The following is a 12,630-nucleotide window of genomic DNA, read 5'->3' on the forward strand; positions in this document are numbered from 1 at the left end:
GATCATTAGCTTTACAAAAGCAGCTCCAAATGTAAATGGGTTGTTGCCCCATATTACCCTTTTTGACAAACAGCTAGAGGCAAAAAATCGACCCGACGTTTGCATTCAAATGATAGATTAAACGAAATGTTATTTGATAATTCACATTGTTTACTATGCCTTATTCCCGTAGCTAGCCATAGAAGCGCCAGATGACACCCTTATCTTTGACAAACAAATTTAGCACAGACGAACTACATGCGCATGTGACACATTCCAGCGTAACGGGACACCGCGAGGAACTAACTTTCGTGATCAAATGACGTCTGCAATCGAATGCAATGTTTATGATCATATGGTTTAACAGGTTTTATAACAAGCTTATTAGATGTACTTCCTTATGCAATACTTGTTTTATGGGGTTTTGGTTCCAATTTACTTTATATAACATGTTACATTTCGTAACGGGACACCATCGCAGAAATCTTCTTTTTAAAAATTTTAAACTGAAATGCGTATATTAGCTCTGTAATGAGGTTTTGAATAATAGAGTCTTCTAGACATTTCTTCTTTGGATTGATGTGAACAAGATTGCCGAAGTGAGTTTTACTGAGAAATGTATAGTTTCGGAAATATTTTTGATTTAGTTTTGGGAGCGCAGCGTTACGCTCGCGTGAAAACAGTGTTTTGATAATGGTGTCCCGTTACGGCTAAAGACATCTAGTTGTAGATCAAATGCTTTGCTAGATAAAATGTTGGTGTTTTCGGCAATGTTTTTCAGACAGATGATAGCTGTCCGACAGGACACAAATAGGCCTTCAAACCCGCTCTTGCCGTATGGTGGCCATCGGAATGAGCCCTGGGGAACCTGTTTCAAGGTTTATTAAACCTTCACGTACCCGATTCCCGACAACCCATTTTCAAAATGCTGGCATTTCGTCAATTTTCATCCGATGTTTTTGAAGTCGCCCTCAATTGATCATAAATTGGTGCGAGTTTATTATACTGAAGTGGCCGTTAAATATTTGGAACCATTCCGGCGATATTCCGGATTGTGCAGGGGTCAGGGGGTAGTCAAAATGGCTAAAAGTGATTAATTCGAGTGTTGTTGTGTTTGAACCATCGATTTTCTGCGAAATTTTTGTTACGAACAGTGAAACACAGCTGCTGTAACCAGATTGGAATAAGTTGGCCTATCCGAATCCCCGTGACAGGTTCCGCGGGGCCTCATTGGGGACACTTCTGGTTTTCAACCTAAACATGCCGTGCGACATATCAATCTTCATAATTTCGAATGACTGAGTCAGAAACGATAGACTGAAGTATGTATCAACTAATTTGGTCACCCCGGAACATATAGCACAGGTTCCACAGGGATGTCATCGGGGACATTTCTAGTTGGCAACCAAAACATTCTGAGCGACGTGTCAATCTTCATGATTTCGAAAGAATGGGATAGAAAAAAAATGACTTAAGTATGTATCAACTAATATGGTTCCGCGGGGGCCTCTAAAATACAATAACTCACACGAAATAATCACTTTTAGCCATTTGGCAAAACAGATTCTTTCCCCACCCCCTGACCACAGTACAACCCGAAATATCTCCCAAATGGTTCCGGATAATACATGGCCACTTGAGTGTAATAAATAAGCACCAATTTATGATCGATCGAAAGCGACTTAAAAAAAATCGGATGAAAATTGACGAGATGCCAGTATTTTGAAAATGAGTTATCGGGGGTCGGGTACGTGAAGTTTAATTGTATCTCCAAAACTATGGTTGTGCGACGTATCTATCTTCGCGGTTTTTCCACATTCTACATTATAATGATCGGAAGAAGATTTAATGATATCTATACACTGAAAAAAGTTTTCACATTATTTTCATCTGATTTTCACATGGACTGTTTTCATACGCGTGTCCATTGAATTTTATGGGAATATCACATAGATTTTAGGAAGTTATATGATTTTCCAATAGAAGTTATGTGATTTCCTAATGTTTTCCATTCCATATCCACCGTATTGATTTCATGTGATATTTCCGAAGAAATTTTCATCGGAAAATCCAATAACAGTCATATAGCCAAACTAATGGAAATTTTCCATTGGATATGTGATTTATTTTTCCAGTGTAGTACATTACATTCTTCCAACACAGTCTTTTCAAGCATATGTCGCATGTTGCTTTAATCCTTTACATGAAGGCTCATGCGCCTTGGGGATAAAGGAACCAATTTTATTTGAAATAAGTTTTACATTTTAAAGGGGATTTTTCTTTTATACTATGTTAGTTTTGGGGAACCATTAAACTCGCGGCTTGTTCGAGGTTAGAGAAAACAATGTTTTATTTTGGGATTATGGCGGCTTTCCGTTGATATTTAGCTAACGACAACCAGTAACAATACAAACAAACGGATTTCGAGAAGACAACCAAAACGACAAGAGGAAGGTCGCTAGACTGTTAATCAATGGTTACTAATTTATGTAGTCACAAAAAGTAATGCAATGCCATTTTCGTGATGAATTTTATATTTTTTTTTATTTTCAATAAGAATATAAGCTTCAAAATATGTTTGTCGTCATAAAAGTAAATTATACGGTGATTAATGGGGTAAAAAAGGAATGCCAACCACCACTTCGGGATTTTCATGTTTTGAACGTTGTGTGATTCTATAAGCCTTTTTATACATCATGGTGGTAATTCATAGGACATGTTGAAAAGGTTATAGCATTCAAAGAGTATGCTGTCACAACAAAACTTAATAAAATATCACTTGTTATCCTGATCCATCAGAATACTTGCCATTTATTTACGTAGTTTTCGTAAGCTGAGCTGAGAAGCGGGCTTTGTTCCAGTAGGGCCGTTACACCAAGAAGGATAATGTAAATATATACCACCTACAATATCATTTCATCATGGTTATAGTTTTTTGGTTAAATATTTGATCAAACCAAACTTATTTATCTACTTATCAATGTCTTTAAATTTTTCGTAACGGGACACCATGTCTACGTACCCATTGTAACGCCTAAGATAAAGCGTCGATCAAGGTAACCCATATGTTGGAAGAAAGGTCTCCACGAGTACTAAGAGAATCCTGAAAATCATTTTTCTAAAGTTCGTAATAAATTAGTTATTACAACAAATGTGCTGTTTTTGTAACGGGACACCATTAAATTGCGGCTATTGCAAAAAGTGCTTAAAACATATCTAAACCCATTTTTATGAAAAGTTGCCTTTGGGTGTATAAAATATACATTATTATACTACATTTATACAAAATAGGTATAATGCTTTTGAACTTTCATATGCAAGCAGGCATATTTGAAATTTATCAATGAAAAATTTCATTTTTCTTACATAAAATGCTATTACTCCACCTAACTATTTAAATAAGTTACCAGTCAAATTTAAAGTAAAACAAATGGTTTTCCTAAGACTGAATCTACCCTTTTCATATGCTGGAAAGCTTGGGGCAAAACAATCACTTTGAAATTTCCCACCCTTGGCGTAGAAGTGCGTGGAATGTGTCATGTGCACGCGCGGAAGAAAGTCCAAAAACTGAGAAAGTGTACGCATACGGTGCGGTGGCTTAAACGCAAAGATATGTAAAATGGTGCTGATACTGGTACGTGCGAAGAGGGAGGGCGAAACAAGTGCTCTCGAACTACCTGATTTCAATCAGGGTGACTTTTAATTACCTATTACACAGTGGCCACCTCAAATGATGAAGCGCAAATACAGTTAAGAGGGGGAAACATTATGACATTTGGAGTGAAAAATGTTTGATTTATCACGATTTTTACTGTAAATTGTCTTCGGCAAAATTTGTCTATTAATTGCTCTAACTTAAATTAGAGCAATGGGAACATCAGTTTAGTGATTAATCCCTCTAAAAGTGAGAAACGATTTCTATTTTTTAAAAGTAAATGTTTTTTTTTTTCGGAGAAGTTGTAGACACTTTGAAACTAACTAACTTTTAGATGAAACTAACGAAATTCATCAAAATACCCTATGAATTTTTGCCATAACTTAACAGCATGGATGCCATAAGATTAGGGTAAAAATATAATTTGTTGGCATGTATGCAATTTCGACATGTAAGGTGCGGCATGTCTTGCTCCGAAGAGACTAAGAACAGGGACTGTATAATGCGCCACCGAGACTCAATTGATTTTTTCCTAAATTTCATTACCACCCTAATGTTTTTTTGTATTTGAACAACCCTATCCTGTGCGTTTTCCAGAACTTTTACCACTACATGCACGCACAGCCACTTTGTAACGATCAGTAGAGAATAAAGTTAGTTCATTGTAAGAAGTCAAAGACATCGGGCGTTTTCTTGACTTTCTCCGTCCGAGTTCCCCGAGTATTTCCGCCGCGAGTTGCACCTGAAAATTTGGAGTGTCCGCCGAAACATATCGAAGGCCGGTTCGCGGATCCGTTTTGTGATTCGGAGTCGGTAAAACTCCTACATTTTACATGGTCCTTCTGACCCGGATTTCGAATCCGCATTTTGTCCAACTCGCGTAGTGATTAGTGAAAATCGCCAATGATTGGCTTGCATCCGTTGAGCGGTGCAGTGAATTGCGCAGCGCCTGCTGCTAAATGGTGTGAAGGGGACCGAAAGTGATTAAATTTGCATACCGACAACGAAAAGCGATAATCGTAGTGTGAAAATTGTTGAAACGAGCCACCGAAAGAAAACGTGCTTTGTGACGCCATCTTAAAAAATCGGAGCAAATTCGAGCGAAGAATTGCGCAGTTGAATGCTTTCGGTGTGTTAGTGTGTACAGTGAACATCGTTTTCGTTGGATTGGATGCTCCACACCATTTGTGAGAAGAAACCCACACTAAGTGCGAATAGTGAGAGTGTACCCAAACGCGATCGGCATTCTGAGAGAATTGCTGATTCGCCGCCGGAGTGATAATTTGCCGCCGGCTTTGAAAGTGTGAACAGTGAACAGCAGCCCGGCACCTGTGTGCGTAGCTGAACTGCAGCCGCCGGTGAGCGCAACCGGCTACCAGGAGAGAGGAGCGAGAAAGCAGCGCGACGGCGTTGTACTGCGACGCTGGCCACGAGGATTTATCGACAGCCCCAGCTACCAGTGCGTTCGTCGTAAGCACCCGAGCATTGAGTGAGTACTAGCGTGGTTCAAAAAATCGTTTTTGCTCCACACCGCTTATTCGATTCCTAACCAGATTATATGCCTTCTCACAAAATTTGAGCTCATTTGGTTGAAAATTGAGACTGCACAAGCCCGTCAAAGTTTGTATGGGAATTACTATGGGAAAACGATGATTTTCATTCAATCGACCGTAGCATTTCCACAAGTACCCTATTGGGTTAGTCGACCCTTGGTAATACTAGGCTACTCTATCAGCTACAACTTTGCCGAAGACCGCATTCAAATCGGACGCCTCATTAATTAGTTATCGATTTGTATCCAAATGGGCAAACTTTAGCTATGATCCTCCAGCTTCCCAGCAGGCAACATTGCTGCATATGGCGCCAAAGATAGCACACTGAAATCATGGCTACTATGTTCCACTGCAGAATGCAGTGATGCCCACCGAATAGTATAACCATCATGAGTAAAGATTTCGATTCTGGATAAAAATCGGTAACTAATTAATGAGGCGTCTGATTGGAATGCGGTCTTCGGCAAAGTTGTAGCTGATAGAGTAGCCAAGGATTACCAAGGGTCGACTAACCCACTAGGGCACTTGGGGAAATGCTACGGTCGATTGAATGAAAATCATCGTTTTCCCATAGTAATTCCCATACAAACTTTGACGGGCTTGTGCAGTCTCAATTTTCAACCAAATGAGCTCAATTTTTGTGAGAAGGCATATAATCTGGTTAGGAATCGAATGAGCGGTGTGGAGCAAAAACGATTTTTTGAACCACGCTAGTGAGTACCTTGCTTCCTTTTTCTCTTGCACACGACTCGCGTCGTGGATCGTCGATCTCTGTATCGCTTCGTGTCTTCTCGTCGTCGGCGTCGGTGAGAAGCACAAATTTGTCGTCTCGTTCTCGCGCACGGTCGTTTCAACCGCGTGTTGACACGGGAAGGAGACTCGTTACGTTTTCGCATACCGTGTAGAGTCACGTTAAAAGCAAAATGATGAAGAGAGACGCACGAGGACGATAGGGAGGCAAATGTTTTGCGTAGGAATAAAGACCACTTGTGGGAGGAAATTGAGCTGCTGATGAACCTTGCTGAATCGGCAAAGGAGGGTGAGCAACTAGAGCTTTTGGGGGTTTGGTCTGAAAGGCTTGAGGAAATTGCGAAAGATTATCGTCGTACGGTTTGTTTGTTGGAGGCTACGTATGGTGACCAGCACAGAGATGATAGGATGAAGTTTGATACGAAGTACTATGCGTTGCGAGCGTTCTACACAAAACGACTGAAGCAAGCCACTCAACCCACAACCACCTCAACACCATCTGTCAAACCTGTCAGCCACATTCGCTTTCCTGAGATTCATCTACCTCGGTTCAGTGGGAAGCTAACGGATTGGTGTGTGTTCCGTGATGCATTCGAGTCCGCCATTGGAAACAGGGAAGAAATCAGCAATGTTGATAAGTTTCAGTATCTGAAGGGACTTGTCCAGGGGGAAGCAGCGAGAATTATTGAGTCGATTTCTATCAGCGAGCTCGGGTATACGGATGCTTGGAGGGCGCTGAAGCTGCGATATGAGAATAAGCGCCAGCAGATTCGGTGTCACATCAAATCCTTGTGCGAGATTTCAAGCATGAGGAAGGAGTCTGCCGAAGAGCTCCTCAACCTGGTGGATCGATTCGAGCAACACCTTGCTGTTTTGAAACGTTTGGGTGAAGATACTGATTCTTGGGATTCGCTGCTTATCTACCAGTTGTCTGTCCGCTTGGATCCACGTACTTTGAAGGAATGGGAAGGTTATTGTGCCCGGTTGGATTGTGACAACGTGGCCAATGTTCTTGGTGGTGCTTCAAGTGAAGATGCAGAAGAAGAGGATATGCCGACGTATGTTGCTATGGTGAATTTTCTGCAGAACTACGCCAGAGTTTTGCAGAGCATCGGTCCTGTCCCTGGTCCTACTCGAGATCGAGATACAAAGGCGAAATCTACGAAGTTTTCGGCTCACGTTAGCTCCACCTCTGCTCCGTCTGGATCAGATTCGTCCAAGAAGTGTGAAAAATGCAATCAACTACATTTCTTGTACCATTGTCCAGAATTCCAAAAACTCCCTGAGCAACAGCGGTTCGAGTTCGTGAAATCGAAGAAGTTGTGTGCTAATTGTCTCCGCAGCACCGATCACTTTGCGAAGTCTTGTCCTGCTAAGCAATGCAACCGTTGTGCCAAAAAGCACCATACACTTCTCCATGGTGCACAGTTTGTACAGCCACCTCCTCCCGGCTCTCAATCAAGTAGTTCCGCGTCTCTCGTTGCCCAACCTGTCGACTCCAAACCTACTCCGCCGACTCCGTCTCCTGTCGTGAATGTTCCTGCACAGTCATTGCAGCACCAGTCCCAACCACAAAGGTTGTACCCGGTTGTCGGTTCCCATCCCCAACAATGTTCCACAGTGCCAACAGTTCCCGCAAATCGCCATTACGCCATGATGGCATGCGACAAGGAGAATGAACCAGCCGCTGTTATTCTTCCTACCGCACTGGTGGAAATTGAGGATGCTCGAGGCCGTAAGCTTACGGCTCGCTGTCTACTCGACTCTGGTTCCCAAAGTCACTTCATCACGAAGGCTCTTTGCGACAGACTACAACTTCCACGAATTCGTGCAACAGCTCTTGTTCTGGTGTGTGGCATCGGTCAAACTACGACAAAGGTCACCGATTCCGTTACCGCCAAGGTATCGTCAAGGGTTTCGCCGTATGTAGTGGAGCCTCAACTACTTGTCCTGCCGTCACTTGCTATCAAGCTACCGGGAGCAATGATCAACACCCGCGAATGGCAGATCCCTGCAACAGTGCGCCTAGCTGATCCTACTTTCCACTGTCGAATGACGTCGATGTAATCCTGGGTGCTCAGTTCTTTTTTGATACCCTTCGCTACGGTAGAATCCAGCTCGGTGAAAATATGCCCGTTCTACAAAACACTGCTCTCGGATGGGTTGTTGCCGGACCTTGCACCATTCGAGACCACGATCATGCCGATCCTCGATCGTGCCTCATGAGCAGTACCGCTCGTGTAGAGGAGCTCCTGCGAAAATTTTGGGATTTGAAGACTGTCCATGACACCAGAGGTTGGTCAGCAACGGATAAGATTTGCGAAGAACACTTCCTGGCCAACACCACGCGGACATCGGATGGTCGATACATCGTGAAGCTACCGAAACGTGAAGATCTCGTCCACCAGCTCGATGACAACATGTACCAAGCCACCAGACGATTCTATTCACTGGAACGTTCCCTGATGTCGGATCCCCAGAAGCGTAAGCTGTATCAGGATTTCGTCAGCCAATACATCAACATGGGCCATATGCGTGAAGTGACCGAGGAAGAGTTGAACATCAAGCCACAATTTGTTCTTCCTCACCATGGAGTGGTTAAACTCGACAGTGCAACCACAAAACTCAGAACAGTCTTCGACGCATCTTGCAGATCACGTTCTGGTCTCGCTCTGAACGATGTTCTGATTCCCGGGCCCACAATCCAAGATACCCTGGTGGAAATAGTGCTGCGCTTCCGTCTCCACCGATTCGTTGTAAGCGCGGATATAGAAAAGATGTTCAGGCAAGTTCTTGTCGACCCCAGCGATCAACCGTTGCAACGTATTTTGTGGCGTGATAATCCTGACCTTCAAGTCAAGGTGTATCAGCTAGCAACCGTCACCTACGGTCTGAACAACTCGCCTTTCCTAGCAACCCGCGTACTACAACAGTTATCTGCCGACGAAGGACACCGATTCCCGTACGCGGTGGGTTCTGCTAGGAAGGATTTTTACGTGGATAATCTGCTCACGGGATCGAACGACGTGGAAGTGCTGAAGCTGATCGTGCAGCAGATGATTGGTCTTCTGGAAGCAGGCGGCTTCCCTCTCAGACAATGGTCTTCAAACAGTGAAGAAGTGTTGAACGTTGTTCCAGTACATCTCCAGGAAACTCGCCCACTGCTGGAACTGGATCGTGATACATCAGTTACGACGCTCGGCCTACGGTGGGAGCCTGCAACGGATCAACTGTCGTTCAAGTCGCCAAAGTGGAAGGATAACCAGTCAATATCCAAGCGAACTGTCGTTTCTCAGATGAGTAGCCTGTTTGACCCGCTCGGACTACTTGGTCCAACAATCGTCCGTGCGAAGATCATCGTCCAAGCCCTCTGGAAGTGTCAATTACTATGGGATACTCCGCTTCCAGAACAATTCGAGAAGGAATGGACATCGTATCAGCAAGACATTCGTCATCTCGAAGGTCTCAACATCCCACGACTGGTCATGACTATACCCCACCGAAAGCTCGAGGTCCATGGATTTAGCGACGCTTCCCTACAGGCCTACGGAGCCTGTATATATGTCAGGTCAATTGACGCGGACGGCCGATGCAACGTCCAATTGCTAACGGCAAAGTCGCGCATCGCTCCACTGAGCAGCAAGTCAATCCCGAGATTGGAGCTCTCCGCCGCGTTGCTATTAGCTCACCTCCTAGCTCACGTTATGAAAAGCACCTCCCTCGAAGCCCCAGTGTACCTGTGGACGGATTCAACAATTACACTTGATTGGATCTCGGCTCCACCTTCGACCTGGAAAACATTCGTTTGCAACAGAGTAGCAGAAATTCAGGAGTTAACTTCGACGTCCTCCTGGAATCACGTTCCGTCTGAACAGAACCCGGCAGATCTCCTATCGCGAGGGTCAAGTCTCGAGCACCTGATTGAAAACGCTTTGTGGTGGCACGGTCCACTCTGGATCAGATCGCTGAACGAACCGTGGCCGCCAAAGTACGTATCCAGAAATCAGAACCCCGAAGATCCAGAACTCCGAAAAGTGGTCGCCCTCCCTGTCTTTACTGAACCGGAAGACATCATCAATCGCTACTCAAGCCTCACTCCGCTCGTCCGAACTTGTGCGTGGTGGCGTCGTTTCGCTGAAAACACTCGTCGCGAAAAAGACAATCGTGTTACCGGTCCGCTATCGCCGTCGGAACTCGATCGTGCGTTGTTCGGTCTCATAAGTCGTGTGCAAGCTGACGCGTTCGGTCCGGAAATGAAGCAACTCGCTCGAAATGAAGCTGTAAGCAAGAAGTCGAAGTTGAGATTCCTGCATCCACAACTCGTCGACGGTATGATACGAGTCGGCGGCCGGTTGCATCACTCGGCCCTGACTGTTGATGAACGCCATCCTGTGGTACTCCCAGCGGACCATCGACTCACTCGAATGATCGTCTCCCTCGAACATTTGAACACGCTGCACGGTGGTCCCAATCTCCTGTTGACGTCTCTCCGTCGTCGTTTCTGGCCATTGAACGGTCGGAACCTGGCAAGTACCACTGTCCACCGTTGTGTAACTTGCAGTCGTGCTGCCCCAAAGTCATTGGAACAGCTGATGGGCAGTTTCCCGCCAGTTCGAGTAACGAAGGCTTTTCCGTTCGAAAATGTTGGTGTTGATTTTGCCGGCCCAGTTTTTCTTCGAGCTCCCAACAAGCGTGCATCTCCTGTCAAAGCCTATGTCGCGGTCTACGTGTGCCTCGCCGTTAAGGCTGTACATTTAGATCTCGTTCCCGATTTGTCATCGGAAGCATTTATCGCCAGCCTGCATCGCTTCATCGGCAGGCGAGGCAAGCCCAGTAACATCTATTGTGACAACGGCCGCAACTTTGTTGGGGCTCAGCGGGAACTGAAGGAGCTCCGTCAACTTTTTGTCTCCCAGCAACACCAAGACACCGTACTTCGTGACTGCTCAGCCAACAACATCGAATTTCATTTCATCCCTCCCAGATCTCCATCCCTCGGCGGAATCTGGGAGGCAGCGGTGAAATCGATGAAGTTCCACCTGCGCCGCATCCTGGGCAACGCAATGTTACCGGAGACTGAGTTCAGAACCGCACTCATCCAAGTCGAAGCTACGTTGAATTCGAGGCCCATAACCGCCATGTCCGAAGACCCACAAGATTTGCAACCGTTGACCCCAGGGCATTTCTTGGTGGGAAGACCACTGATCGCACTTCCGGAGCCCAGTCTGGAAGACGTACCAGAGAACCGCCTCTCGCGATGGCAGCGGGTCCAGCGTTTGTCTCAACAGTTCTGGCGACGCTGGCACAAAGATTACCTCAGCGCACTTCATAACCGCTACCGTTGGTCGAACGTAACAGCTAACCTGATCCGTGGCGCCATAGTGTTGCTACGGGATGACAACTTGCCGCCTTTGAAATGGTCAATCGGAAGAGTAGTCGACGTACATCCCGGAACCGACGGTCTCGTCCGGGTGGCTTCGGTCAGGACCAGTACTGGAGTCACGAAGAGGGCAGTGAACAAGCTCTGCCTGCTACCGGTGGAGTTGAACCCCGAGGAGATCGAGCAGAAGTCGCCGTCATCCGATGGCACCAGCGATGGTGAAGAATAATATTCTTGGCGGCCGGAATGTATAATGCGCCACCGAGACTCAATTGATTTTTTCCTAAATTTCATTACCACCCTAATGTTTTTTGTATTTGAACAACCCTATCCTGTGCGTTTTCCAGAACTTTTACCACTACATGCACGCACAGCCACTTTGTAACGATCAGTAGAGAATAAAGTTAGTTCATTGTAAGAAGTCAAAGACATCGGGCGTTTTCTTGACTTTCTCCGTCCGAGTTCCCCGAGTATTTCCGCCGCGAGTTGCACCTGAAAATTTGGAGTGTCCGCCGAAACATATCGAAGGCCGGTTCGCGGATCCGTTTTGTGATTCGGAGTCGGTAAAACTCCTACATTTTACAGGGACTTTTCAAAGTCGATTATTAGATCAATCAGAGCCTTTTCTATGGACTTACGTTGAAAACACGCTCAACAATTAAGAATTTACTTCAAAATTGTCGTAAATATAAATTGGGTCACTGAAACCAATGAATTAATAATTGTATTTAGTTTTTGTTAAAATTGAGCAAATATTACCAGACCCATCAAATAGCCTAACAGTATGCAATCACACAGCATCTCCATGTAGTTCATTAGATGGCCAAAATATTGTACGGGTATTCCATAACCTAACACGACGGTTTGGAACGGTCGTGCCTCGAACAGTCCCAAATGAAAGCTACAACATCCTAGTAGTACCGGAGCCCGAGGCGCAAGTGGTCACACGTTCGTTTCAAAAGCGAATGGTCATGGGCTCGATCCCTGCCTGCGCTCTTACATGGGTACCGTAAACCGGGGTCAAATTGATCAGCGGGGATGAAATTGATATTCGTGGACAAAAGCGTAATTCCATATTAGAAACTTCTACAAGTCATTATGATCATAAAATGCTTATTTCATCTAATTCATGGATGTCTAGAGATGAGTGTGGACTTTTCATACCAACAATATTAAACAATCGATTGCCATTAGGAGTAAGATACACCAGGGCAATTTGAAACGGGTGCGGTAAGACGCAACAGCGGGTTAACATGATGTTATTCAATGATGGTGAACAGCTTGAATGCTACAACACATAGTTTTTGATTCAA

The 12,630-nt window shown here is 44.9% G+C and overlaps 1 protein-coding gene across 1 annotated transcript; it reads left to right on the forward strand.

The window, feature by feature from the left end:
- The first annotated feature begins 8,066 nt into the window (after positions 1-8,066).
- On the forward strand, positions 8,067-11,546 carry LOC134289795 (uncharacterized). Its single transcript, XM_062856315.1, has one exon. It carries the CDS (start codon positions 8,067-8,069, stop codon positions 11,544-11,546), a length of 3,480 nt encoding a protein of 1,159 aa, XP_062712299.1.
- The last annotated feature ends 1,084 nt before the right edge of the window (positions 11,547-12,630 follow it).

Source organism: Aedes albopictus, chromosome 1 (genome assembly GCF_035046485.1).
Source record: "Aedes albopictus strain Foshan chromosome 1, AalbF5, whole genome shotgun sequence".
Classification (NCBI taxonomy): domain Eukaryota; kingdom Metazoa; phylum Arthropoda; class Insecta; order Diptera; family Culicidae; genus Aedes; species Aedes albopictus.

Coding starts and splice junctions, on each gene's coding strand:
- LOC134289795 (XM_062856315.1), top strand. CDS start 8,067: ATGCCCGTTCTACAAAACACTGCTCTCGGATGGGTTGTTGCCGGACCT.